Below are 25379 nucleotides of genomic sequence, written 5' to 3' on the forward strand. Positions count from 1 at the left end.
GATACTTGACCACATTCATTCTATCATGATGCATCGCTTCCGTACTATATACAATGCACTATATCTGAAGTAACAAGAATGGAATCATAACGAGGACATAAGATAAAAAAAAAAAAAAAAAACAAAAAAGACTAAATAATGCAAGAGGACAACCAAGAGAGTGATGGAGCAGTTGGTCAGATTCAAGGACTGATCTGGTATCCATGATGCATTCATTGCTTGGACTGGATGAATGCCGGCACCTGTCCTGCTGGTGACTTGTCACAAGTCCACTGGATATCCAAGACGAAAAGAATGGAAATGCCGCCCAAAGATCCCTGGCGCCCGCTAATGACCAGCTGGTAAATCAACCCAGATATAGAATCAGGGATATATGAAGCGAAAGAAACGTAATACATCGCAGTGGGGTATTATTATAGAACAGAACCGCCGTCGTGGCCTTGTTTTTTGGCTTTTTTTTTTTGGCTTTTTTTTGGCTTTTTTTTTTTTTGGGGCTTTTTCCTAGCAATGTCACGATCCTTGCGGCTGACCGTGGGAAGGGTGGTGACCCATGGGCGCATTGTTAAATCCTGCTTGCTCTGGCACATCCGCTGTATACACTGGGTACTGGACCATCACGTCCGGCCATGACGGATACCCCATGGCGGCGGGCTGGCCAGGATACGAGACAGGCACCGGTCCCCCTTGCAGGTCTGGACCCCCCGGGAACCCCGGATTCGTCATTCTGCGCTTGAGATCCGTGGCTCGTGGCTGTGCGAATGACGCTCCCGGGGTCCCATACGGCGAAGAAGTCAGGTCGGGTGGCGCCGGGAACGTCATGGCTCGCGGGGGCGCCACGTGCCACAGCGATCCGTCCGGCTGCACCGCGTACGGGCTGGCTGGACTGAGCGGTTGTGATTGCGACGGGACGGTGGGAGCCCCGGGGAGCGACATGGGCGGCATGGGCGGCATCGGGGGGGGTGTTGGACTCCACACGCCGGGGGGCATATTCACCAAGGTTGGTTTGCGTGTGGCGGACATGGATCCTGCTGCTGCTGCTGCTGCGAGCATCTGCGGGTCGGCGGCGATGGTGGTGAACTCGTCCCAGGGGACCGAGGGGTCCAGGGTCGGCATCGCATCTAAATGCTGATCAATCACTGTGCTTTCTCTGTGGTTTGGATAGCGAAGAGAAGAGAACGCACCTGGCGCAAACCCCGGATAAGCGCCCCCATTAAACGGCGCGACGTCTTGCCCGGGACTCAGGGCAATGGGCTGATAGGCGAAAAAGGCGTCGGTCTGCTCGCCAACGGTCGGGGGGGACGACGAGGCCGTCGACGGGTCGGTGGACGCGGTCTCTATGCGGGAATTGGGCCGGGATTTCTTCTCGATCGGGGGCTGCTGGTCGACGGGGAAGAATTGGCACTCTTTGCACAGGCGAATGCAGTTTTCGCATCGACCCTGGACGTCATCTGCGGCGACGAGACAGCGAATTTTGCGCCGTCGACAGTGAACTAGCCAGAGCAGATTAGTACAGGCAGGGGGGGGGGGGTAGAGGTCTCTCTGCCAGACTGACTCACCGCATGCGACCGATGTCCGATGATACCCCAGCTTGTTGCGTTTCTTGTCGACGGTCGAGGGGTCCATGACGGCGATTTGTGGATTGGGAGTCGTCGAGGCGATATACTGAACCACGGCGGGCATACCTGGGAGGGAGCCAGCAGGACCATGAAGGAGGAGCAGGCACAGAATTCTCGATTCAGGATTCCAGCAGGAAGAAATCAAGAAATAAAAAGGAGTCGGATTTGATTGTTTTTGGGTTGGATTTCATCCATTTTTGATTCTACTTTCTGAGATTAGATTTGAATTTAGTGTGAGGTGAGAAAGGGGGGTTTAGATTAAACAGAAGATCCGATACTATAATATAAAATAATATCCAGCTTCTGAATAGGGGTATATCTCGAATGCAAATCTCTTTTTGAATCATTCCCAAGTCCTAATTTAGTGGTTTCAGAATTAGTTTCAGAATCTAATCTTACTAATTATAGGATTGTATAATCTTGATTAAATTATCTTATTTTAGATGATATTATATATATCTTTTATATAATATTTATTATATAGAATATAGAATATAGAATATATAAAATATAAAATATAGAATATATATAATATAAAATATAAAATATAGAATATATATAATATAAAATATAAAATATAAAATATAAAATATAGAATATATATAATATAAAATATAAAATATAAAATATAAAATATAAAATATAAAATATAAAATATAAAATATAAAATATAAAATATAAAATATAAAATATAAAATATAAAATATAAAATATAAAATATAGAAAATCACTTTAGGTACCTTATTTTACAGGACTAATTCCTCTCCTCATCTTCTCTCATCTTCTTTCTCTCTTCTTTCTCTCTTCTTTCTCTCTCTCTTCTTTCTCTCTCTCTTCTTTCATCTCTCATCTTCTCTTCTCTCTTCCTATCCTTCATCTCATCTCTCATCTTCTTATCCTTCTCTCTCTCTCTCTCTCTCTCTCTCTTTCTGTCTCACTCTTCCATCTCAAATCCCCTGGTTCCACTCCTCCACCCGCTGGTTTCACCATCCTCGGCCACTGGCCCCAATCCCTATCTTACGTGTCCTTCCCTCTCTCATACTAGAACCCTTCTGGCTCAAATCGGTACTGATCCCGACCACAGACATCGGATCCACCGGTCGGAACTCTGGTTGCAGAATAGAAATGGCAACCAAACTAACCTTCGCACAACTTGGTCACTCGAATCACCACCCCCACCTTGATCGCCCGCGCTTCTCGGATACTGCACGCGAGGCACGTTCGTCCAACGCGACCCAGGATCGCATGCTGCCCGACCGACGCACACCACGCGCGGGCGAAGGCTTCTCGTTCCCGTCCGCCACGCGCATCCAGCACCATGATCCCCTCCATCATCCAAGAACGGTCCGATTCCACCATGTCCGGCAACGAGTCCAGCGGAATCACTTGATATGCGTACGATCGGTGAAGCGGATGCCCACGCAACCGATGTCTCCGGGGACCACGGTCCTCCGCGTCATCATGGTCCACCGGTGCGCAATACGAGAGGAGTCCTCCCGGGGGACGACATTCGTGCGAGGAGATGAACTGAACATTGTACTGGAGCGGGAACGTGATCGTTCGCGCGGATCCCCTCCGGCCGGACGGGAGGGAAAACGCCAGGGAAGCCTTGGGAGCCACCATCCCAGGTGGTTTATCTCCGGGTGGCCGCTTCGCATCAAACATCAGCGCCTGAAAGTCAATCTTGCCCAGAGGCTCTTGGCCATGAGCGTCATCCACGGGTAACGAAAACGCGCCACTGGTCACGTCGCCCAGGCCGAGCGGCGTCGACTCCAAGGAGATCTTATTTCCCTGCTGGATGCGTGGCTTTCCCGGACCCGGTTGCGGCTCTTTCACGGAGATCTCAACCCACGTGTTATCCAGGGCCTCCATCGACCGCGAGTCTTGCGGTAATATGTGGCTCGCTATCCATCCCATGCAAACCTGCGTTCCACCGAGACTCGAAATGACCCGCCCAACGATGCAATCCTTGCTCCACCAGCTCCGACCGCGATAGGCAAAGCCCCCCGACAGGTCTGCCCGGGGCCCAAGCAAGGCCATGGCGTCCGCATCGTTCTCTAATATCGTCGCCATCAGGAGATGGCTGATCCCGTCCCCGGGCAGAACCAGCCCCGACAGCCAGGTTCGTGTGATCCACCCATCGATATCGGTCGCCTCCGGGTCGTTCGGTGCATATTGCAGGTGCATGATCGGTCGGGATGACAAGCTTCGGCTGGATGTGTTCTTGGAGTGGTCCTTTTTATTGGCCGTCAACAACGCCGCCCGCCGAACCGGCCGATTATAGGCATCTCGCACCGCGGCCGATTTTCCCTTCCCGAAGACCGGCTGGAAATGCTGCTTCAGTTCATCCAGCCGAGGCCAGCAGATGTTCTCCGCAAACACGAAAAGCCCTTGTAACTGTTGGTCGACGTACTCGGGTGCCAGATGGCATTTCCACCACGCCGATTCGTCACCGGTCGTCGCCGGACTAGACGTGCGATGGGTCAGGGTCTCCAAAAAGGAATGGTGCACGCTTTGCTTTTCCCTGGCGTTGCGCAGCGGTGCCGGCGGGTGGACTGGGTTAGACGTGAAGTGGAAGCTTTCCATGAGTCTGCGAACTGCGATCATGTCCCAGTTGACTTTGGCATTGCGCAACTGCTCAAAGTCGTGGATATCCTTGGCCGAAATGTCCAGCTCCCGGGAATTCTGTAGGAGCCCCACGCGCACGGTGGCATCCAGGCGCAGCAGCAATTCGGCCGCCAGCACCATCTGGACCAGAAACCACTTGCGCTCGAGGGTTGGGTGCACCCATGGCTTCTCGCACATCGAAGGGTCCAGCAGGTCCTGCTCCGCATGGGGCGGCAGCTCCCACAACACTTGCCCGATGCGCATTCGCCACTCAACCCTGCTAAAGTCTATCCACGCCCCGGGCGTGGCGAGGACCAAGGTCAGGGCCTTGATCTGGGACTGGAGGCTGTACGGTTCTTCGCCTTCCATCAGCATAAATCGAGACGGAGGATAAAGGAACTTGGTGAAGAGTCCACTGAATAGTTCTCGCGTCCCTTCCAGGTCCAAGATGGTCTTGGCCTGCTCCCCGTGCAGGATCTCATACCGGAGATTCTTCAGCGTCTGCAGACGCTCTACCAAGTGCTGCAGATCAATCTCGCGAACCCCGATTCTCTTCCAGGAGAGGGGTCCCTCCAGCAATAATGTTTTTCTGCTGTGCACGGTCCCATCCGCGCACAAGGCGTACGGATCGTTGTGGTGCTCCATCAGGCTATACACTTCCGTGGCTGGTAAGGTCGATAACCGCAACAGGTCCGCAAAGGGGCTCACGGGCGAGGATCCCGGGAACCGAAGCGAATCGGCTACGGGCATCTCCAAGAAATAATGGAACCCCACAGATCCGGGCTCTGTTCCATTCATGGACAGCATGTTTGGCACCTCAAACATCCCCACGTCGAAACTCGCTCTCTTGGGCGATCCCGTCGGCTGCCAGCGATCGAGATGACCGGGGGCATCTCCTTCGATCGACCACTCCGCGGGAATGGGAAGGTGGGCATGCAGCGTGCAGAGGGTGTACGAGGCATAAGGCAACGCTCGTCGATCCCATAAACTCTGAATCGTCGGATCGTGATCGTCGAACGGGAAAATCACGTGCGGATACCACTGATCCTGCTTTCCTTTCTCGAGGAGAAAATACGGCGCCCCAGAGAAGATCATCTCGACATCTTTGCGCGTCAAGTGATAATTGCAGCGGGGGGTGTTCTTGGCGATGGCGTCCGCCCGGGGGGGGTGTACCCCCCCGCTGTCTTGCCGAGCGTGCACGCTTGCATGGCGTCTGGGTGGGTTGGATCCCGATGCGGGTCGAGGGCTCTTGAGAAAGTGAGAAGGATGGAACGATCAGGCATCGCGCGGCACGGAACTTACTCCTGTCTTCTCGATCCCGGCGACCACTGGTGTTTCCGCGCGATTCGGGGAGGGCTCCCTTCGCCTCCGGAAGAACTCGCGGATTTTCGTCTGCAGGCCATTCTCCGGCACCTGGATATGCGGCGCGGATGCGCGTCTGCGTCTCAAGTTTTTTGACAAGCCATCATCCTGGGTTGGGGCGACGCCAGCGATGGAATGACGACGTCCGAAGAACATGGCCTATCCAGGTATATGGGGTGTAGCTGCTGTAGGTTGTAGTGTCTTTTTTCTTTTTTTTTTTTTTTTTTTTTTTCCCTTGCTTGGTTTGGGTTCGTAGTGAGCGGTCTTGGAGGTGGCGGGCTGGAGAGTGGAAATCGTACGATGGGATGTGATGACGTCTGCGATTCAACTTGCGAACCGCTGTACGCTGTACTTATCCTCAAATCAAGCTTCATAAATTTAGCATATATATATATATATATATATTTTCTTGTGTCATTACAGCTATTTGGCCACGTTCATCATACGAAAAGGTGCTTTGGTCACAATCTTACCCAATCGTACGACTAAGATATATGCAGACTGACTCGCAGCATCCCCCAACCGAAGGGAAAACAAGAAGAAAAGAAACCCTAAGCATGCTTGTCCAAAAACTCCAACACCGTCCGATATCCCCTCTCGTACTCCCTGCTGACCTGCTCATCCGCCAAATCCGCCCGAGCCGCCATCCAGCCATGAATCTGCGAGGCAAAGGTCTCCACATAATGCGGCGGGGTCAGATTGGCGCCAAAGGCCTCGACATCCTGGGGGTTCTCATCCTTGGAGGCCAACAGGGCCATGGGCACCTTCACGGCGCGAGCATCCCGCGGATCCAGCATGGCCGGATGACAGAGCACCGCGGCGCGGAACCGCGGGTTCTCGTTGTCGTTCTCGTTCTCTCCTCCTCCTCCTCCTCCCGACGACGATAACACGGCGATCTTCCCTCCCCAGCAGTATCCCAGGATCGACCACGCGCGGATCCCCGGGATCTCAGCGGTAGCGCGGGCCACGCAGCCGGGGATCTTCGCGAGGGTGGATGGCGGGGCAGCGGTGGTGTGGAAGAAGTCGGCTAGCTTCTTCTTGTGCTCGGGGGTTCGGGGCGGGAACCAGGAGATATCGGCGGGATGGCCCTGGAAGAAATCGGGCATGACGATGCGATATTTCTGGGAGCCGGATGTGGCGAGGAGATCTGCCCCTTGGATGGTTTGGGGGAAGAACCCGAAGATGTCTTTTCCGTCCGGTTAGTTCTTTTTTTTTTTTTCTTGCTGTGGTGGGGGGGTTCGAGGGTTGGTTGGTTGGTTTTTACCGTAGATCACTAGGATGGCTTTGGTCGCGGTTTCAGGACCGGTGATATCTGGATGATTCATTCATTCGCTCCTCGTTTCCGAGTACATAGGTAAAAGAGAAGAAAGGAGACAAAGTACAGGTTCTCAAGCCATTGATGGTCCGGTATTCCCCCTTGGGCTGATACCCTTCCGCCATGATCGGAGGGATCCTATCATGGTATTAGTGTGAATCTCGAACGGTGTAAATACACACGAGCAGCAAGCCTTGCTAGTAGACATGTTATGCTGTGGGTAACCATGTGGTTAACCAGAGGGTAGAGATACCTACCTACCTACCTACCTACCTTTATATATGTAGAGGTAGGTAGGTAGGTAGGTAGGTAGGTAGGTAGGTAGGTATCTGACATCATTATGGAGTATACTTCTGAGTTAAGAGTAGAAATAAACTACACCAGAAACCGCCACGGCGCTGAAGAAGTCAGACTGATTGTTATCTGGATCAAGGCAACCAGGGCTGTGGTTGAGGTCTAGAACTCCAGAGGCTCTAGACCGAGTCTCGTGACGGACCCCTTGACTTGACGAGACCGGAATGTATTAAGGGCTAGACTTTGGTTCTTTTGTTCTTTTTTTTTTTCTAATAATATCAAACTATAATAGATTCCTTTATATTCTGTCCAGCAAACGCTGGCGAATCGCTTACGGGAGTGTCTCGGATCATCTGAGAGAGGGATAAAGAAGCGAGTGACAGACAGCATCTGACTGGTCATTCGGTTATCCATGAGTTCAGGGTCCGAGACGAGTTTATACATTCATTCCTCCCTGACTTTAGGTTGAGTTACCGACCTTGGGATCCATGGAAGTCTGAGTCCCTCCCTAGGTACCTCTAGTAAGTACTCCGTCCCCTCGTAAGTCCCCTCGTAAGTACCTCAGACTGAAAGAAAAAAAACCGAGCAATGCAGCGAAACCAATCAGGAAGCAGCAGTGGAGCCTCGAAATGATGATTGGATGCAAAGGGCCCCACTTGTTCTGACCATTTGTGCACCAGTCGCTTATTTTGTCTTTGTTTGAATACGATACCAATACCGATACCAATACAAAGAATCCCAGGAACCGCTGACTGGAATATCCTTTCATGTCGGATCTACACTACAGAGTACGACGGAGTACTATATGGGCGGCTGTCAACCACGTTGCGCTCAGGTATTTGGACGGAATTTCGGTCACGTACGGTAAAGAACCCCCCGCGTTGGCCAGACCGGGTCCAATGCCAGTCCAATGCCAGTCCAATGCCAGTCCAGTCCATTCCCAGACTATTATCACAATAATCATAGAAATTAATTCTGGAAAATGGTTCATTCCACCCGAGAAAAATCTCTCCATTTCTGATGATGATTGTGGTTCATTTGGGCGGTTTGTTTTTCTCTGGTTTTCTTCGTAATTAATCCTCCTCCTATTTGATTCTTAGCTTACTATCTATCTTTCTTTCTTCTCTTTCTGCCTCTTCTCCCTCTTCCTCTCCTCTGCCATCTCTCTCCTCCTCATGGCCATCTCTCCCAATTATCACTATCAAATCTAACCTACCTACCCTGCGCGGTCTCGACAGGCATGCCGTTGTCTTGACTCGGATTCTCCCCCACCTGTCGCACTTTCTTCACTTCGCAGCCCCAACAACAGCATCCAATTCCCAATCTTCCCCTTGGGATATGCCTGTCACTTAACATCCTGGACGTCACTTGTGGATATCCCTTTTGGATTTGATTTGATATATTATTGATATATTTGCGGCCATCCCATCTAGGCCCTTCCTTCTCTCAGATCGCGCTGCCCGCGATCCGACCCGCCCCTCCTGGATCCTCCAGATCTCTCTGGGGGCTTGTCTGGTACTCGATACTGGGCTCTGGGACCCGATCAATTCTCGTTTCCCCCTGCTCATCCTCATCCGCATCCTCACCAGATTTCCGCCGCGCCCGCGGTCGATCCCGTGGATCTCTTCCCTCCCGCCGCCGCCACCACTGACCACCCACGACAGACCTCCTCCTCCTCCTCCTCCTCCTCCGTCACCCTGGCTACCCTTGCGATTCCTCCGGGTATGGGGACGGCGCTTGACGCGCTGGCACCTCCTCAACCGTTGAATGCGCGCCGCCCGGGGGCTCCCAGTTTGCCCAGCTTCGAGCTGCCAGCTCCCAATTTCAGCGCCGCGGCCTTCAAGTATCCACCGCATCACCCCCATCTCCCCCCACCCAATTCCAGTGTCAGTACCCTGATCACATCTCCGGCCACGACTCAACATAGCGATCCCATCTCTGCTGTGACGACCACGACCTCCACGACCACTCCCGCGACGACCTCCACGACCTCTTCCACCCCCGCCACGACGACCACTGCTGCTACCGGTGCCACGGGCATTCCCGTGTCCGCCTCACCCGACCTGACTTCTTCGTACTGGGCGCAGAGCGCGTACGGGAGTGCGTCGGGGGCCGCCGCCCGGCAGGCCTGGAGTTCGGGGCTCAGCTCTTCCTATTCCAATCGAGATACCTTTTCGCCTTCCTTCAATCCGCTCCACCGGAATCCGGCCACCTCAACCCCGGGGACTGAAGCCATCCCCTCCGCTTACGACATGAATCAGCTCCCTCCTTTCCACCAGCCGCCGCCACCGCCGCCGCCGCAGCACCAACACCATCACCATCACCTCATGGCGCATGCCATGCTCACGGCGCAGAACGGCCTACCCAACCCGGCCGCGTCTCCACACCCGCTCCCATCAAATGACCCTTATATGCCCAAATCCTCGTCGGCCCCGGCGTACGGAGCCGTCCAGCAACTGTCCAGCCCCGCTGGAGCCGCCTACCAGCCCTATGGCGCGGCCCCCCCCGCGCTGGCAATGCACCACCCTCCCCGAGTCGTGTCGAATCCACCCCACCCGGCCGCGGGAGCTGCCCCGCATCACCTGAGCTATCAGCGACAGCCGTGGCCGTCGTATTCACTGCCCGCGATGAACGGGCCGGTCATGTCGAATGTACATAGTCCGGGCAACCAGATGTCGTTGCTGGGTCCCCTGCAGACGGGACTGCTCCCGGGCTTCAGCAGCGGACATATGGCGAGTATGCAGCAGATGTATGGCGGTCATCCGCCGCATCCGGGCCATGGGGGCCCAGGGCCTACGAACGACCGCCCCTTTAAGTGCGATCAGTGTCCACAGAGTTTCAACCGGAATCATGATCTGAAGCGACACAAGCGCATTCATCTGTCGGTGAAGCCGTTCCCGTGCAACCACTGCGACAAGAGTTTCTCGCGGAAGGATGCATTAAAGGTGAGTGTTCCCCGTCTTGAAACACTAGTGTCTACCGTGATACTAACCCCGTGGATAGCGACATATTCTCGTCAAGGGATGTGGCAAGGAAGGGGCCGAAGGCTCGAAACCGGTGAAAGAGGAGGACAAAGCGGAGGACGAATCGAATGGACAGTCTTAGGGTTTTTTTTTCTTTCTTTTTTTTTTTTCCCCTGTTTGTCTCTTCCTGGTTTCTTTTTCGGATGGAACTTCGGAACTATGCGTACCTTTTTTTCAGGGGGTACAGGTACAGATATTGATGTGTATGGCGTTGTTCGAACATCGCGTTGATTGATCCCACACGTGGAACGTGGACGGTGTTTGGTGTGCTTTGGACTTGACTTGACTTGCGTTGGCTTGAATTGAACCTGTATCTGTAGCTAATTGGCATTTTCTCTGGGGTTGGGAGCGAGGTCGCCTTTTCTTGGACTGGATTTTGGTCGCACTGTTTGATTGACCTACACCATGTAACCAGCACTCTTTTGGCGTTAGCGATATATTAGCCTGTTCATCTACCTTTTTTTTTTTTTTTTTTTTCAATTCGAATACTAATCCTCAACCTCAACACTTATCCAGACAGTTTCAACATCTATCAGAAAGAAAAAAAAAAATGAAGTACTCCTGGTTCTGGATGACTACTACCACCTTGGCCCCAGTCCTGGCCAGATACACCCTCACCCTTCCTCCCTCCATCAGCATCGGCCCCGTCAATGCGGACTTCTCGGTACCCTCGCTCGACCAATCTGACCTGGCCGCTCCGAAGCTGGACCGCGTCAACGCCTCCTCCTTTGACTGGTGGTACTTTGACGCCATCGCAACGGATAACCCTAACACGACGGTGGCGGTGGCCTTTGTCTCTGCCGGGCCGTCGGGGTCGCCGTTCCCCTTGCCTGGGTCCGAGGGAAATGGCACCGGACCAGGGATCGGAGTCGGCAACGAGACCGCGGCGCTCTTTGCGCATGTCTGGGTGACGTACCCGAATGGGAGCTCCCTGGTGAAGAGCGGGATTGCCTCACAGGCGACAGTCTCGGGGTCTGGCGATTCCAGCATGGGTCTCTGGAGTGGTGGTGGGGGGTGGATGGGCAGTGAAGAGGGATACGAGGTATCTTTGGAGATGCCTGGTGTGAGGGGGACAATTAGTATGGACAAGGTATTTTTTTTTTTTTTCTTTCTTTCTTTTTGTTTTCAAAACCGGTAACTCCAACTGTGCACTGGACTGAAGCATAAAACAGATCACACCTCCCCACTCCCATTGTTCAGCCCCCGGACAGTTCAACACCTCGCTGGAACTGGGGCCGCTTGGATGGGTGAGTATTCTACCGGATGCAATTGCCTCTGTGGACATCGACGTGCACAACGGCGAGCGACTTCGATTTGACGGATATGGCTATCATGACAAGGTAGGACACACAATCCTTCCCCCCACCAAAGAAAAGAGATAGATAGATAGATACATACTGAAAAAAAAAAAAAAAAAAGAACTGGTCCAACCGCCCGTTTGCCCCCAGCACGAAATCGCTCTTCCGCGGCCACGCCCATCTCGGAAACTACTCGGTCGTCTGGGTTTCCTATGTCCCTGCCGCGCCACCTTCCTTCTCTCCATCCAGATCCCACCGCGAACTGGACATGGACATGGACATGGACATGGACATGGAAACGGAAATGGACCTCCAAGCCGACCCCGAAATCCTCAGCGTCTACATTGCGCGGGATGGCGAAACCGTCAGCGCCTCCTGCGCCGCCAACGCGGTGAGCTACCGTGCGGTCCGCGAGGAAACCGAGGGCGGCCCCGTGTCCGGGTACGAGGTTGTGCTTCCGGGCGCGAGACTGCAGGTTGCGACGGATGTCGAGGTGTCGCAGGTGGGCGGGAGATATGTGCGGTGGAGCGGCCGGGCGCGGGGGGAGATTTTGGGAGGGCAGGAGGAGGGGGGGGCGGTTTTTGAGAGGTTTTTATACTGAGCTTCTTCTCTTCTCTTCTCTTCTTTATCTGAGTGAGAGTCTTGAGTAAGAGTAAGAATAACAGTGACAGTGACAGTGAGAGTGGAAGAGGGTTTTGCTTTGTTGGTATCATATCATGGTAGTTAGATTGGATTTAACCCTAGCAGCTACTGTAACAGCAAAAAAAAATGAGAAGAAATCAACATGGGCATACAGAACAGAACCAAGAAAAAAAAACAAAAGGCCTAATCTAATTCCCACTCATCCACTCCTCGACTACCCCCCCGTAATCCTCCATGCCATGCGGCTCGAACCACTGCTTCATGCCCTGCTTCCGGGCCCGGCGCACCCCCAGATCCCGCAGCAGGAGATCGACGTAAGGGATCACATCGAAGACAAAGTCCGGGTTGCGGCGGCCTAGCCCCCCCGGGTAGCGATGGACGCCGAACTGCGAGTGCAGGGCGGTCTCCCAGAGGAGGTCGGCGCCCATGCCGGGCGAGACATGGGCCGTCTTGTGCAGCATCGCCCTCAGGTCCGGCGGACAGGGCTCGTGCGGCAGCAGCGGCAGGCGATGGGCAAAGTAAGCCGCAATCCAGAGGGCCTGGGTCTGCACGACGAGGGCCGTGTTGATGGTCATGGCGACGCCCATGAAGGCCACGGTGCGCGACGCGCCGAGCGGCGTGGGCGGCACCAGGAAGCGCGCGAGCCGGTAGGGGTGCCGCGCTTGCGACCCGGTCTGCGCGTCCGGCGCGATCGCGGCATACGGCGCCGGGGAGGCGTGGACGGGCTGCGTGGCGAGGCGCGGGAATCGCGCGAGGATCTCCTGGTCGGCGGCTGCGACGAGGGATGCCGGGAGCGCGTCGGGGGCGTTGGGGAAGCCCAGGTCGCGCGGCAGCGTAGCCGCGGGGCGGAATTCGATCTCCGGCCCCGGTTTCCAGCCCGAGGCGACGACGAGGGCGTCGACGTGGTCCAGGGTGCCGCTGGTGGCCAGGTGCACCGTGTGGGCGCTCAGGTGCGCGATGTGGTCGATGTGGACGCGCACTTGGCCCGAGGTGACCAGGTCGAAGAAGTTCGTCGGGTAGTTGAGGATGCTGAGGCCCGAGGCCACCCAGAACGGCGAGATCCAGGGCGTCAGTTTGGCGGTTTCCGGGTGCGCCGCGAGCCGGTTCCGCGTCACGACGTCGTTGGCCAGCAGGGACCAGAAGGCGTCCGTGATCTTGCGGCCCAGCCAGGTGCCGTGCAGGAAGGATCGCACGCGCGACCCCCCGTCGGCGACCGGGTCGGTCCAGATACACGGACTGAACCAGCTCAGGAGCCGCGTCGTGACCAGCTTCTCCAGCCACCGGTGCAGCGGCGTCACGTACGGAGGCGCCATCCACACGGGGCCGTGGCCGTTGTCGCGGATGATCCAGTCAACCGTGGCGCCGGCCGTCGCGGCCGTGTAGACGGCGTCCCAGGCGGATTTGGTGCCGCCCAGCACGACGATGTGGTTGCTGGGCTGTCGCAGGACGCTCTGGTGATACTTGGGGAGCTCGCTGCTGTGGAAAAGCGGACGGTCGAAGCTTTCCTCGCCCCGGATCGCGGGACGGTAGGGCTGCGAGGTGATTCCCGTGGCGATAATCAGCTTGCGACTGAGCACCTCCTTCGTCTCCCCGGTCGCCATATCGAGATACGTCAGGGCCCAGGAGCCGTCGGGACGATGGTGGTCGACGACCTGTACACGGGAATTGAGACGAATCAAGGGCGCGACCCCGAAGTGCTCCGCATATCGCTCGAGATAGCTCTGAATGATGTGGCCCGGGATGTGCTCCCCCGGCTTCACCCCGAACGAATCATCCATCGGGAAGTCGGAGAACTCATACGTCCCGCGCATATTGTTGGATTTGAGGCCATCCCAAAGTCGCGGCTTTGCCCAGACACCCCCGACTGATGAGGCACTCTCGAGTAAGCATAATGTCGCCGAGGGATGTACCTGGTGATATGTTTTTAGGGCCGCGAGGCCACTCCAGCCTATCTCTCTCTCGTTAGTGGGAAAGAAAAAAAAAAAAAAAAAAAAAGGAGAAAAAGAGAAACGGAAAAAAAGAAAGGAAAGGGTCCGCATGCTCTAGCTTGCTAGAGGTGTAGATTAGAAACATACCGGCTCCAATCACGACCAGGTCGAGGATCTCCATGATGCAGTGATTTCTGATGGATACAAAAGACAACAACAGGGGAAGTGTACTTGAACGATCGATAGATATACGGAATAGTCTCCCCTCCCCCTCCCTTGGTCCAGGCCTTGCACTCGCTAGTACGAAGTACCTCCTTCCCTTCCCCCCCCCCCCTCTCGGGTGCTTTGTCCTTGCTTGTTTAGTTGGGGAAACTGTGGCAGTTGAATGGATTGGCATGCAGGCAACGGTTTACCCACTTGGTCTTCCTTTTCACTCCACTTGATGATCCCCAGTGGCCTGTCCGGTGTTTCGCTACCCGGCTGTCAAAAAGCCTTCAAGAGGATCGATCGATCTATGAAGACAAGACTGGGGTATGTATGTATGTATGTATGTATGTATGTATGTGTGTGAGTTGGGTGTGAGGTGTCGTTTTCGATTGATGAGATATAGATCTATCGAGTCTCAAGGGTATTACAATTCACAGCTCAACTGGCTTCTGTTCCATAGCGTTTCTGCATGAGATGATTTTCTAATGCAATTTAAACCCCCCTCCCCGAGTAAACCGGCAACGGGAACCTGTCGCGAGGCCCACCACTGCTGATCGTTAAGCCATCATCCCATATACGTCGCACAGTTTTCCGGCGCTTGTGTCAACGGCAGACACAGGATTGGCGAATGATGAACGGGGGGGTCCTGTCAAGGAGATTGCTACGTAGTAGCTTTTTTTGCCCTCGCCATTCATGCCCTATGAGATAGGTAATAATCTGGTCCTTCACAGTCTCCAATTGTGTACAGTATACTTTGAGGCGGATTTCAGGGCTTAGTACGAGTCGTAGTATTAGTATTTAGTATTTACAACCCACGATCCCCTTCTGCTTCAGTCCCTCTTTTATTCATTCCTATTCACGGCATTCTTTAATTAATCCCCAGTTTCTGCGTATTGCCCCCCCATATAACCCGGTTATTGATGGCGGGCTCGTTCGTCATCGAAGCCTTTACGCTCCTTGGTCTCGGCATTCTGGCCATTATCATTCGAATAATCGCCCGCTGGACAACGGCCGGGCCCAGAAGGTTTCAACTCGATGATTACCTGATGTCGTTAGCAGGGGTAGGTGTTTTTTTCTTTGTCTCCGAAGGATTCGAAGCTAAGAACGACAGGTGGTGTACGCGCTCGAAACCGGGGCTGCTTACTGCGTTGGCGCATGGTGGAGAGGACTCGCAAACAACGCAATGACTGATGCCCAACGCGAAGCCCTCGATCCGTCGTCGCAGGAATACGCCTGGCGAGTCGGGGGCTCCAAAACCCAAGTCCTGGGGTGGTCGTTGTACACGACGCTGCTGTGGCTCCTCAAGGCATGCATGGCGGTGTTCTACTCGAGAATCACGTAAGTCATACTATCAGGTTCCTGTCTAAGGCGTACCTGCATTTATCAATATAGATTTATCAATATAGAGAGACGCTTTGGCTAACGAATTTAGGGCGGGCCTGGTCAATATGAAAATCCGCCTGCAGATTGCTTACCTCCTCATCGGAACCACCTACATCGCCGTCATCTGCTCCATTCTTCTCGGTTGCCATCCGATCCAGAAGAACTGGCAGATCAATCCGGACCCAGGCAATTACTGCCAGCCCGCCGTCTCCAAGATCGATATCTACGTGACGGTGGTATTGAACGTGGCTACAGATATCTACCTGATTTCGATTCCTACTCCGGTATCTTGACCTTCATCTTTGCTGTTTTACTTCCATATTCCAATCAGGATCCAAAAAAAGCTTATGTGTATTACGGGAATAGATCCTTTTTAGGGCTCGTCTTCCATGGCGCGAAAAACTCGAACTCCTCGTCCTCTTCAGCGGCGGTATCTTCGTCATGGCGGCCGGTATCCTGCGCTGCGTGTTAATCCTGACGGTGCGTTTCTTCACAATTTCCCCCTGCTTCCATTGTCCCCACCGAGGTTTTAATAGCAACCCCAGGCCGGCGCAGATGGCGCCTCCCAGGCAGGCAGTTGGGCATGCCGTGAAACCTTCGTGGCCGTGATCATCGGCAATGCGCCCATGATCTACCCCCTTGTGCGACGGATCGCCAAACGAGCCGGCTGGTACATCAGCACCAAGGGCATCTCCTCGCAGAGCTACCACCTCACCGACGGCGAAGGGGGGGAAACCCGCAACAACGTGAATACCTCGTCCCGGCTCTCGAAGAAACGCCGTTTCCGCCATCCGCTCTCGATTCCGGATACACACTGGAACGGCACCGTGAGTGATGAGCAGATCATTCTCCCAACCCGAGGGAGAATCCCGCCCGAGATCTTCTGTACCAATGGAGTGGCGGATTGGGATGCTCTGAGTCGGAGTTTGAGTAGTCGCGAGGGGGGGGGGATAAAGGTTGTCCAGGAGACGATTATCCAGACCGAATTAAAAGAATGACCTTCTTTTCTTTTCTTTTCTCTTTGCCCCTTTTCTTGCTTACAATATTATCTATATTTAATCCGTAGTGATCATGGGTGAAAGGATGTAAAACTTTTATCTGTACATTATCTTTCCTTCAAGGCTGTCTTAGGGTTTCCATGGAAGATGGCCGCCGACTCCTCCAGGAGCGTTTACACGTTTACTTCCACATTTCCACATTTCCACAGATAGAAAATAAATAATCAGTTCAAAGGTATATCCCGGAAGATAAACAACAGTAATCCTTCCACCCGGCTTGCGCAAATGCGGTTGATTCCCCATGACGAAGGTAAATACCATCTGCAGCCACTGGAATCCGCACCCTCGATCCAGCTCGTGCACCAGGGAATGAAAAGTCCCAGAATACCGCCGCCAACAAACTACAGCACGTTGTATCTAGAGATCTGTCATGGCGCCAGGGATACGAAGAGCGTGCTGGTAGAGGTGGCCTTAGGAGAGAGCTAGGGGTTCAGGGTCATACCTCGTAGATGTCCAATGGGAATCACCGGCAGGAATCAAACCAGAGGAGAATGCCGTTCATTTTCGTTTCTTAACTGATGATGATCATCAATGAGTTCCCAACTATAACCAGTATACACTATACAGGGAAAGATGGGCAACTGAAGAGCACCTCACTTTCCTAAGTGGGCATTTGGAAGAAGAGATCAACCTGTCCAACCGGCAGAGACCAACGCTATCGATCCTCCCTGATAGCCGCCCGGCTTCGGACCTAGGAAACAGACTTGAAAAACGAACAGAACCTTCGGCCGAATGTGGAGACTGGCGCGGGATATAGGCTGTGCGTTAGTGCGCAGAGTGTGTCTTGTGAATGATTAAAGATAGACCGCACTAGTCGAAAGCCTTGCTAATGGCTTCAATAGTTTTGAGTTGCTGGAGTCTATTCAAACTCTATCGGTCTATACTGGACAATGTGATTATAACTATAATATACGGAGTACGGAGGACCATTGCTTGTTTCTGCAAGGCTGATGTTAGGGCTAAATTCCCGAGCCGTTTGATTAAGACAGACAGACAGGCAGACAGTCCAAACAAGCGAAAGGAGCTGCATCCGGGAGTAATCGTACATTTCAATTCATTATACATATCACAGAAATCATAGGATACAAACTTTTTAGGCCGGCCTAGCCCCCTGTACTCTTGATGATATCTGCCCTTTCCTCCGGGCTGACGTACAGGCTCAGCGTATAGTATCGTCCCTCGATCAACTCGGAGTCTCCCCTCGGATTCCCAGCCAACACCAACCGCGTCCCCCCAGCAAAGGGCAAGCCGTACCACATCGGTTGGCCCGTCGCATCGGCTCCCTCCCAGAGCGCCTGGTGGCAGGACATGCTGCTCCCAACCAGTAAGGGATTGAACCCATTGCAGACCGCTTCGGGGATGTGCAGCACGCCTTCGAGCACGAGCACATGCGCGGTGGGATCGTTGCGCCCCCGAGTCACCGTGACATGTACGGTCCCTATCCCGGCAACCTGCAGCTCGTCCTGGGGATTGAAGACATTGTGCTGGAGTGTCGCGTGCGCGGGGCGATAGGTGGAAAACGAGGCGGCATCGCGCGCATAGTGACAGTTCCCCGAGACCACCATCCAGTCGTAGCAGATGCGCTGGGACGGGTGGACGATGCGGGTTTTCTTGTGCCGTTGCTCGTCGTCTTCGTGCTCATCGTCCACTTCTCTCCGGCGCGTGCCCACCAATCCAGTGCTGTTGTTGGCTATATCGCGCATCAAGTCATCGTGCGTTCTCATCTTGGATCTGCGCTAGGTTGGTTAGTGATACATACATATCGATCGGGGGTTTGCGCCGGGAACTACGGGGAGAGCAGACAGACGGACCGACCGGGGTCATTTGGGTCAATTGCATAGAGACAAGTCTGGGCAAAGTGATCCAGCGATAAACAGCATCGACCGATCGTGTTCTGGGAGGAGAATCGAGCAATTTTGGATCTGAGTCTTCGCTGGGGATGTGGTTCTGGTGGATCTCCGAATCCGGAATCTCGGCAAAATCCTGGGCGGTCAGTCGAGGGACTCACCGCCTTCGACATGACTTCAGGCACCAAGGCACGTTTTCTCTCTCTCTCTCTCTCTCTCTCACATCAAACTAATTAAATTCCTTACTAAAGGTACATGCATTGTTGGAGCTTATATATGTGCAATACTGAAGTCACAAGGGCCACCTTTTGTTCCCTGTCCGAAAACCTATTGAAAGCGACCATTGCTCGGATGTTAGTTAGCATGTCGAAAAAAATATCAAGCCCGGTATGTCTTGCAACCTACACTGGAAGAAGCCATTCATGTTCCCGGTTCAAGTAGTTCCTCCATTCGGGAGCTTCCCTTTTCAGGGCTGCGATGACTACGGGAGCGTGAAGGAGAGTCGTCTCCCATCCCACTCAACGGGGGAGTGAGGATATGTCAGCTTCCTGAAAGAGCTATAGGGGCACATCAAGTTGTGACGCAGGGAATGACATTTTCTTGTCTGTTGAGACAGGCGTGTTTTCGCGTTCGCTTGAACGTCACGCGAGGACATCGTGTCCGTTACGTGCGCGCATCGGTTGGAGGATGCATCCCAGGCAGGAGAATCTCCGGTGACACACTCCCCCCTATGCTTTTGGATTCGGAATCTAAGAACCCGGGATCAGAGCTCCTTCCGGACCCGCCTGTTGCCACTTGCAGCTGAGTAACCGTACACTTGAGTCGGTGGAACAGTTTTGGGTGGGTGATGTGCAAGTCGGAGCCTATCGCCATAGTATAAAATGCAAATAGCGAGTCTGACACCTCGTTCAGGTTTTCTTCGAGCTCTGCTACGCGCTCTTGTAATGTTCGGAACATGACCTCCTTCTTGTGGCGATACGTTCGCTGAGCACATCGGATCTGCGTCCGGCGATCCTACGTCCATGTTAACTAACGCATCCCAAGGCAAAGCTGTGCAGGGCAGCAGTAGGTGAGGCCGGCGTACCATTCGGGGACCTCCAGGAGATGACATCCTCGGCCGGCCACGTTTCTTTGGTTCATCATCAGATCTCGGGTTATCTCGGATAACAGATTCACTTCCAGAGGTGTCCAGCGGAGATTTACGGCGCTGGCTCTGCTCGTTCGGAGACCCGTAGGGAGGCCCGGGCTGGTAATATCGAGCGGACAAGGTCTCGGATAAGGTGCGATCAACCATCTCGCCAGGGGTAGATGCCCGTTCAAGCTTTTTGTAACTCTTATGAGATCGTTTGGCAAGATGTAGTTTTTTTTTGGCATGATCCTCGGCCCAAGCAAGAAAATGATATTCTAATCATTTCCATCCCTCGGATAAAGGAATGGGCCAATAATAGGGCTATTCTGTCGGGGAGAGCGGAGGGCGCCAACTCCACCAATTATATAACTAACTAATCAGGTCTGCTACGTAGTTAGTTCCCTCCTTTTGTAAAGATCCCTTACGAGGAAGACCCGTGCCAAACCCAAAAAGGGCTTGTTATCCGACCTGCTTGACTTGTATACGATTGATCAGACTGCAGTGTGAAAGTCTAGCAGACATGATGCTACACTAATGTCACATACATGATATGATATCCCATCTTCTTATGTTTTAGATAGGCTCCTCTTCAGGGTTAAAATGAGACACCTCTATACCTTAAAAGGTTTAGCCGGGTAGAAAAGTGAGATAGAAAAAAAAAAAAAAAAAAAAAAAAAAAAAAAAAAAAGAAGGATGCAATGGACTATCAAGTCGGTTCTTCACCAACCTCACCGGATTCTCCCCACCTATTAGCTACGTAAAAGGTCATATCATCCGTAGGTATGATTCAGGTACCCGGTGCAACGGACCCTCCCAGCGGTTCCAGCTTCGAAAAGGATGCCGCGCTGGCCGTTGTTGCCGATGAAGCACAGTATATTGACCCTGCTGTGGAGAGGCGTGTGCTGCGCAAGATAGATCTGTTTTTTATGCCTGCTATGCTGATTGGTATTTTCTTTCCATTCCATCCCATACGCTTCCCTTGAAACTAAGCTGATATGAGATATGAACCTGTAGGGTATGGGTTTGTATACTGGGATAAGGTGGACAACTCCACGCCTCCCCCCTAATCCGTGGGCTCCGGTACTAAATCACACAGACAGGCAATCTTGGGAAGCGCGGCACTGTTCGGGATGACAGCCGATTTAGAGCTGCTTGTGATAGACGATAGTACTACGCCCCCGTCAAGGGACACGACACGCCTGAGCTGGGCCACTTCGATTTTCTACTTTGGTATGATGGCCGGCCTGTATCCGATGACGTTTCTCCTGCAGCGATTCAAGATCCAGCGTGTGCTGGGCCCTATTGTGATCCTGTGGGCTGTAACCTGCGCTGCCACTGCAGGTGTCAAGACTTGGAAGGGACTATATGTCCAGCGGTTTTTTCTCGGTAGATTTCTCCTCCAACGCAGCCACGAACCCTTTCTTGCCCGGTGCTAACTAGAGAAGGGTTTGTGGAGAGTGTCATCCCGACAGGCTTCATGACGGTAGTAAGCGGCTACTATACGCAAGAAGAACAGGCCCTACGCCAGGCCTGGTGGTTCTCCGGCACCGGATGGTTTACGATTATCGGCGGAGCAATCAACTATGGCTTCGGGCAGATTTCCTCCGGCGCTTTAACACGGTGGCAGTATATCTACATCGTCGCCGGAGCCTTGACCTTTCTTTTTGGTCTGTGGTGCTGCGCAATGCCCAACTCGCCAGTTTCCGCCTGGTTCCTTACAGCAGAGGAGCGCGTGGTTGCCGTCGAACGACTCCGAAAGGGCCAAACAGGCGTCCGATGTCAAATGATCAAGTTTGATCAGATCAGGGAATCCCTCCTCGATATCAAGTTGTATCTCATTGCCATTATGATGGCCGCTGCGTATGCTGGCTCTCTTCGCTGCTAGAAGACCCTCTGTACTAATCCAACGACCGGTTCAGATATACAATCAACGGCGCCATCTCCGGCTTCGGTCCTCTCATCGTCTCGACCTTCGGCTACGACACCCTCCACTCCATTCTCTTCCAGTTCCCCGTCGGGGCTATCTGCATCATCTTCATCCCCCTCTGTGGCTTCATATCCTCCCGCATCCCCAACACCCGCATCCCCATGCTGATCGCCTGCTGTCTCCCCGTTATCGCCGGCTGCATTCTCATCTGGAAATCATCCTGGGGATACCGACCCGCTGCCCCCGTGGTGGGCTACGCAATTACGGGGTTCTTCGGTCCCGTCGTCAGTCTCATCATCACCCTGGGGGCTAGTAATGTTGCCGGCGCCACAAAGAAAACCGTTATGGCTGCTACCGTCTTTGTTGCGTATACTGTGGGCAACATTATCGGGCCCCAATTGGTCAAGTCCCCGACAGTTCATCAGCATTATCCTGAGCTCTGGGAGGGGATGGTCATCTGCTACTGTATTGTGATTGCTGCGGCCACCGCATTGTATGTCGTCTTGTGGAGGGAGAATCGTAAAAGGGCCGCGATGGATCTGGACGAAAGCCAAAGGGATAAGATGGCCTTCCAGGATTTAACCGATAAGCAGAACCCGTTTTTTCGGTATGTTCTGTAGGTTGAAATCACGCCTTCACCTGTGTTCCCTAGAGAGTATTGATTTTTGGAGGAAAAGCCGGGTTGGCAGTCACTCTCCGCTCTACGCAAGGGGACAGGATATCAATATATATATATATATATATATATTCAACACAGAATAAATTATTTACCAGGTATAATCGCATTATCGGGCAACTCCGCCCTCCAAGAAGCCCCCCCCATCTCCGAGATTGGACCTCCTCCAGGCGACGAGATCCGCCGATTTCCATCCGTCTCGTCCTGCATTTTCTCTGGGATTGACTCCCAGTGGATCCGAATCGGACCCTGACTTTGTCTTTCAGGGTGTCCCTGAGCCGCACTCTGCATCTGGCTCTGTGTTCGGATTTTCTGGCCCGCGCGATTCCACAGCTCAAATTGTAGGCCCACAGGCTCGATAATTAACTTGACGATTATCGTTGCCATGAAGTACACCGGGTGGCGATGGTACCATCGGTGGTTCTTGGCTTTCTTATCCACATTGGACATATCGACTTCGAGTTCGCAGATAAGTCTCGCGCCGGATTGTGACATGCTTCGGGGGAGTTGGTGGAGAGGAAGCGTGGACATGACGATCTGCGCCATCCACGGTCGACATATGTCTTTGGGGTAAACTTTTCGGGGGAACTCTTTGGATACCCCGGTTCGTGGGACGCGGTCACCCTGTAGAACCTACGTGTGAGAGAACCCTTAAGAATTAGGAAAAGGGGGGGGGGGGGGGGCACCTGTAATACAAGCCAGTCGATCTGGTTTACGGCGTAGGTCCTGCTGTTGCGTTCGTCGTACCTTGTTGGTTCGCCGTTGTGCTTTTTGGGATCGTATACCCAGTCGCAGATCACACCGTAACTGACGGGGCTGTAAAGATGATCGAAAACGGTGGCACCTTGTTTGAGCTGCTGGATTCGATTCATGACCTGGCCTTGTACGACGGCCAGTTGTCTGGATCCCATTAGTGATGTATCTCAATTAGGGGTAATGAGCGGGACATACGGCTCGTCTACCGTAAGGACTCTGATCCCCTCTGGAACGAGATAATTTTCACTCTGATATCGGTCTGTCAGTCGCTTCTTGACGTATGGACAGCTTCCGAAGCCCCCAGATAGAACCAAGAAGGACTAATATCGGTTAGTGAGTAAGAGTGGGATTGCTGGGCGTTGGGAAACAAACTATTTTCTCTGCCGGATGACTCAATTGCAGTCGACGAATCTGCTCGTCGAGTAGGCCGAATAAATCCTCGATCTTGCTGTTGAATACTTCTTGAATCTCATCACTAATGCACGTCAACAACAGCCCAGACAAAAGCAGGGAGGGAGGGAAGTGAACCTGGACATATACAGCTGTCCGTTCAATATTCCATGATCTGGAGAATGTGACTCCTGGGCTGCAGCTGGTAGATCAAGCTTCAGGGCGGGAAGTTCCATTCCCTCGGCGCCAAATGAGCATTTGAAGCGCTCAAATCGACCAACCATAATTTGCCATGCGATATCGTCGATTGGTCCTGGTAAAGCATGGCGAATAGCTTCGAGCTTTTTGCAGAGGAGTTGATGTACCCCAAGGTCAATAAAGACAGAGCCAATCGGTTTTCCTGTCCGTAGGTAGTCAGCAAAGATCAGACAACCCAGCGGGTGGCATTTTCGGTACCTTCGACATACCCAAGCGGACTATACACAGTCGGCTCATGGGGTAATGAGGCTAATTTGAGAACGTTGACGTCCTATTTTTAGCGTGCGGTTCAGCATTCTCGTCTGGGAGACTAAATTTCGACGGGTACTGACTGTGGTACCCCCTCCAGCATCACAGACAAGGATAACATCGTTTTTCTGGCCACTCATCAGCACCTCTTTGCCAATTCACCCCAGGAAACTTCGATATACCTGATAGTGCTGCCCGCTAACGTAAACCGCTGCAGCCTCGGCCTCCGTCAACCCTATAACGGCCCGATGATTCGGCGTATCGAATTGAATTGAGCTTCGCAGCTCAGCAACCATTCGCGGGTCCTTCCATGTCGTCGGAACACTGAAGATAAACTCAATCTTACTCCCCTCGAACCGCGGCAGACTCTTCTTCAAGTACGTCACGGTGTATTGATAGATACAGTAGATATAGTCCTGGAAATATCTCGCGGCGTCTTCCCTCGTGGGTGCGTTGGGCCGTGGGTCTCGAAACTGCGGGTCCAAGTTCAGTTTGAAGTACTGTTTAATGTCCTTTGCATCGGCGAGGGTTTTATCGCATTGGAATCCCCATTTTTTCGAGCCGTCGCAGTACAGGAGGTGACTAGGGACTTTCGTGGCGATCTCGGAGCCCATCAGGCCTGGCCAGTGTTGGATGGATTTGGGCGCTGGCCAGCTCGGTCCGTACGAATAGGCGACACCTGCACGAGAGCACCATTAGCTAAAATGACACAAAGGCATTGCGGGAAGTTTATCCAGGTAGTCTTTGGTCCTTCACTCAGCTTGTACCTGTGCAAGTCATGCCAAAGTCGACGCCGACCACAATGTCCGGTGTCCAGTCCTCCGCCATAGTAGCGGAAGTGGCGTTGCGCTTTAACGCGAACCAAATATGGAGGTTCAAGAGGGAATAAAGTGTCAAAGGAAAGTCGTGGTCCTGACAAGGCTTCCAGGGGGCATTTTGGGCGTGTTGAATCCCAACAAGCGATGGGAAACTTGTCAGAGGGATGAAGCTGAGCGACACAGCAGTGACCAGGCGCCAAAATGGGGCACTGCCTTTCCTCTTGGTTTAGTCCTCGTATTGCTCCTTAGTCGCAGCCTCTTTCCACGCACGCATTAACCTGGATAGATTCCTGTCCCAGTTCGCCTGGCTTAGCTCACCTCTCTCGCTTTACTGGTGTGGGGACAGAGCTAAGAATAAAGCGTTGAATTCCTGGATAAGCATCTAACTCTACATCCCAAAAGGAGCTTTATTGCGTTTCTCGTGAAATGAAAATACAGGCCAAAGCACATCGTCCTCCAGGTGGAGGGATCTTTGGTGATTCCAATCCAATGCCCACCGGAGTTTCCACGCCGAGCTCGTATTCTTGGTCCACCACAAGATCCGACCGTGATGACGGGTTGCCCAGAGGGCCAAGAAAGAGGCCTGACAAGTTTAT

The 25379-nt window shown here is 53.1% G+C and overlaps 10 protein-coding genes across 10 annotated transcripts; 4 read left to right on the forward strand and 6 right to left on the reverse strand.

Annotated features, from left to right (window-relative positions):
- Nucleotides 1-510: 510 nt before the first annotated feature.
- P175DRAFT_0534745 (uncharacterized protein) lies at nt 511-5741 on the reverse strand (the record flags this gene model as incomplete). Its single annotated transcript, XM_040900166.1, has 4 exons — nt 511-1490; nt 1557-1682; nt 2759-5471; nt 5526-5741. 4 exons carry the CDS (start codon nt 5739-5741, stop codon nt 511-513), a joined length of 4035 nt encoding a protein of 1344 aa, XP_040750355.1.
- A 395-nt stretch (nt 5742-6136) lies between these two features.
- Nucleotides 6137-7108, reverse strand: P175DRAFT_0511380 (dienelactone hydrolase family protein; the record flags this gene model as incomplete). Its single annotated transcript, XM_040898584.1, has 4 exons — nt 6137-6771; nt 6850-6897; nt 6968-7038; nt 7083-7108. The coding sequence occupies 4 exons, from the start codon at nt 7106-7108 to the stop codon at nt 6137-6139; spliced, it is 780 nt and encodes a 259-aa protein (XP_040750356.1).
- Nucleotides 7109-8561: 1453 nt separating this feature from the next.
- Nucleotides 8562-10337, forward strand: P175DRAFT_0341293 (putative C2H2 finger domain protein). Its single transcript, XM_040892882.1, has 3 exons — nt 8562-8564; nt 8628-10139; nt 10198-10337. The coding sequence occupies exons 2-3, from the start codon at nt 8919-8921 to the stop codon at nt 10297-10299; spliced, it is 1323 nt and encodes a 440-aa protein (XP_040750357.1). The 5' UTR covers nt 8562-8564; nt 8628-8918; the 3' UTR covers nt 10300-10337.
- A 402-nt stretch (nt 10338-10739) lies between these two features.
- P175DRAFT_0464190 (uncharacterized protein) lies at nt 10740-12116 on the forward strand (the record flags this gene model as incomplete). The annotated part of the gene is made up of 3 exons (XM_040894840.1): nt 10740-11307; nt 11390-11557; nt 11637-12116. Exons 1-3 carry the CDS (start codon nt 10768-10770, stop codon nt 12114-12116), a joined length of 1188 nt encoding a protein of 395 aa, XP_040750358.1. The 5' UTR covers nt 10740-10767.
- Nucleotides 12117-12345: 229 nt separating this feature from the next.
- P175DRAFT_0518361 (flavin-binding monooxygenase-like protein) lies at nt 12346-14321 on the reverse strand (the record flags this gene model as incomplete). The annotated part of the gene is made up of 2 exons (XM_040899048.1): nt 14233-14321; nt 12346-14111 (listed from the first exon to the last, which is right to left on the reverse strand). Exons 1-2 carry the CDS (start codon nt 14264-14266, stop codon nt 12346-12348), a joined length of 1800 nt encoding a protein of 599 aa, XP_040750359.1. The 5' UTR covers nt 14267-14321.
- Nucleotides 14322-15115: 794 nt separating this feature from the next.
- On the forward strand, nt 15116-16761 carry P175DRAFT_0464194 (uncharacterized protein). Its single transcript, XM_040894841.1, has 5 exons — nt 15116-15353; nt 15404-15630; nt 15725-15959; nt 16042-16155; nt 16221-16761. Exons 1-5 carry the CDS (start codon nt 15213-15215, stop codon nt 16671-16673), a joined length of 1170 nt encoding a protein of 389 aa, XP_040750360.1. The 5' UTR covers nt 15116-15212; the 3' UTR covers nt 16674-16761.
- Nucleotides 16762-17836: 1075 nt separating this feature from the next.
- On the reverse strand, nt 17837-18457 carry P175DRAFT_0442565 (uncharacterized protein; the record flags this gene model as incomplete). Its single annotated transcript, XM_040894128.1, has 1 exon — nt 17837-18457. One exon carries the CDS (start codon nt 18455-18457, stop codon nt 17837-17839), a length of 621 nt encoding a protein of 206 aa, XP_040750361.1.
- Nucleotides 18458-19243: 786 nt separating this feature from the next.
- On the reverse strand, nt 19244-19874 carry P175DRAFT_0534753 (bZIP transcription factor; the record flags this gene model as incomplete). The annotated part of the gene is made up of 2 exons (XM_040900167.1): nt 19244-19594; nt 19665-19874. The coding sequence occupies 2 exons, from the start codon at nt 19872-19874 to the stop codon at nt 19244-19246; spliced, it is 561 nt and encodes a 186-aa protein (XP_040750362.1).
- Nucleotides 19875-20409: 535 nt separating this feature from the next.
- P175DRAFT_0559796 (putative MFS transporter) lies at nt 20410-22260 on the forward strand. The gene is made up of 5 exons (XM_040900939.1): nt 20410-20654; nt 20724-20749; nt 20810-21095; nt 21155-21569; nt 21629-22260. The coding sequence occupies exons 1-5, from the start codon at nt 20492-20494 to the stop codon at nt 22254-22256; spliced, it is 1518 nt and encodes a 505-aa protein (XP_040750363.1). The 5' UTR covers nt 20410-20491; the 3' UTR covers nt 22257-22260.
- A 139-nt stretch (nt 22261-22399) lies between these two features.
- P175DRAFT_0442088 (Hsp70 family protein) lies at nt 22400-24793 on the reverse strand (the record flags this gene model as incomplete). The annotated part of the gene is made up of 9 exons (XM_040894100.1): nt 22400-22945; nt 23008-23212; nt 23264-23388; nt 23441-23543; nt 23597-23858; nt 23915-23987; nt 24049-24093; nt 24148-24644; nt 24733-24793. The coding sequence occupies 9 exons, from the start codon at nt 24791-24793 to the stop codon at nt 22400-22402; spliced, it is 1917 nt and encodes a 638-aa protein (XP_040750364.1).
- Nucleotides 24794-25379: the final 586 nt, after the last annotated feature.

The sequence above is a fragment of the Aspergillus ochraceoroseus genome (assembly GCF_002846915.1).
Source record: "Aspergillus ochraceoroseus IBT 24754 chromosome Unknown P175scaffold_7, whole genome shotgun sequence".
NCBI lineage: Eukaryota > Fungi > Ascomycota > Eurotiomycetes > Eurotiales > Aspergillaceae > Aspergillus > Aspergillus ochraceoroseus.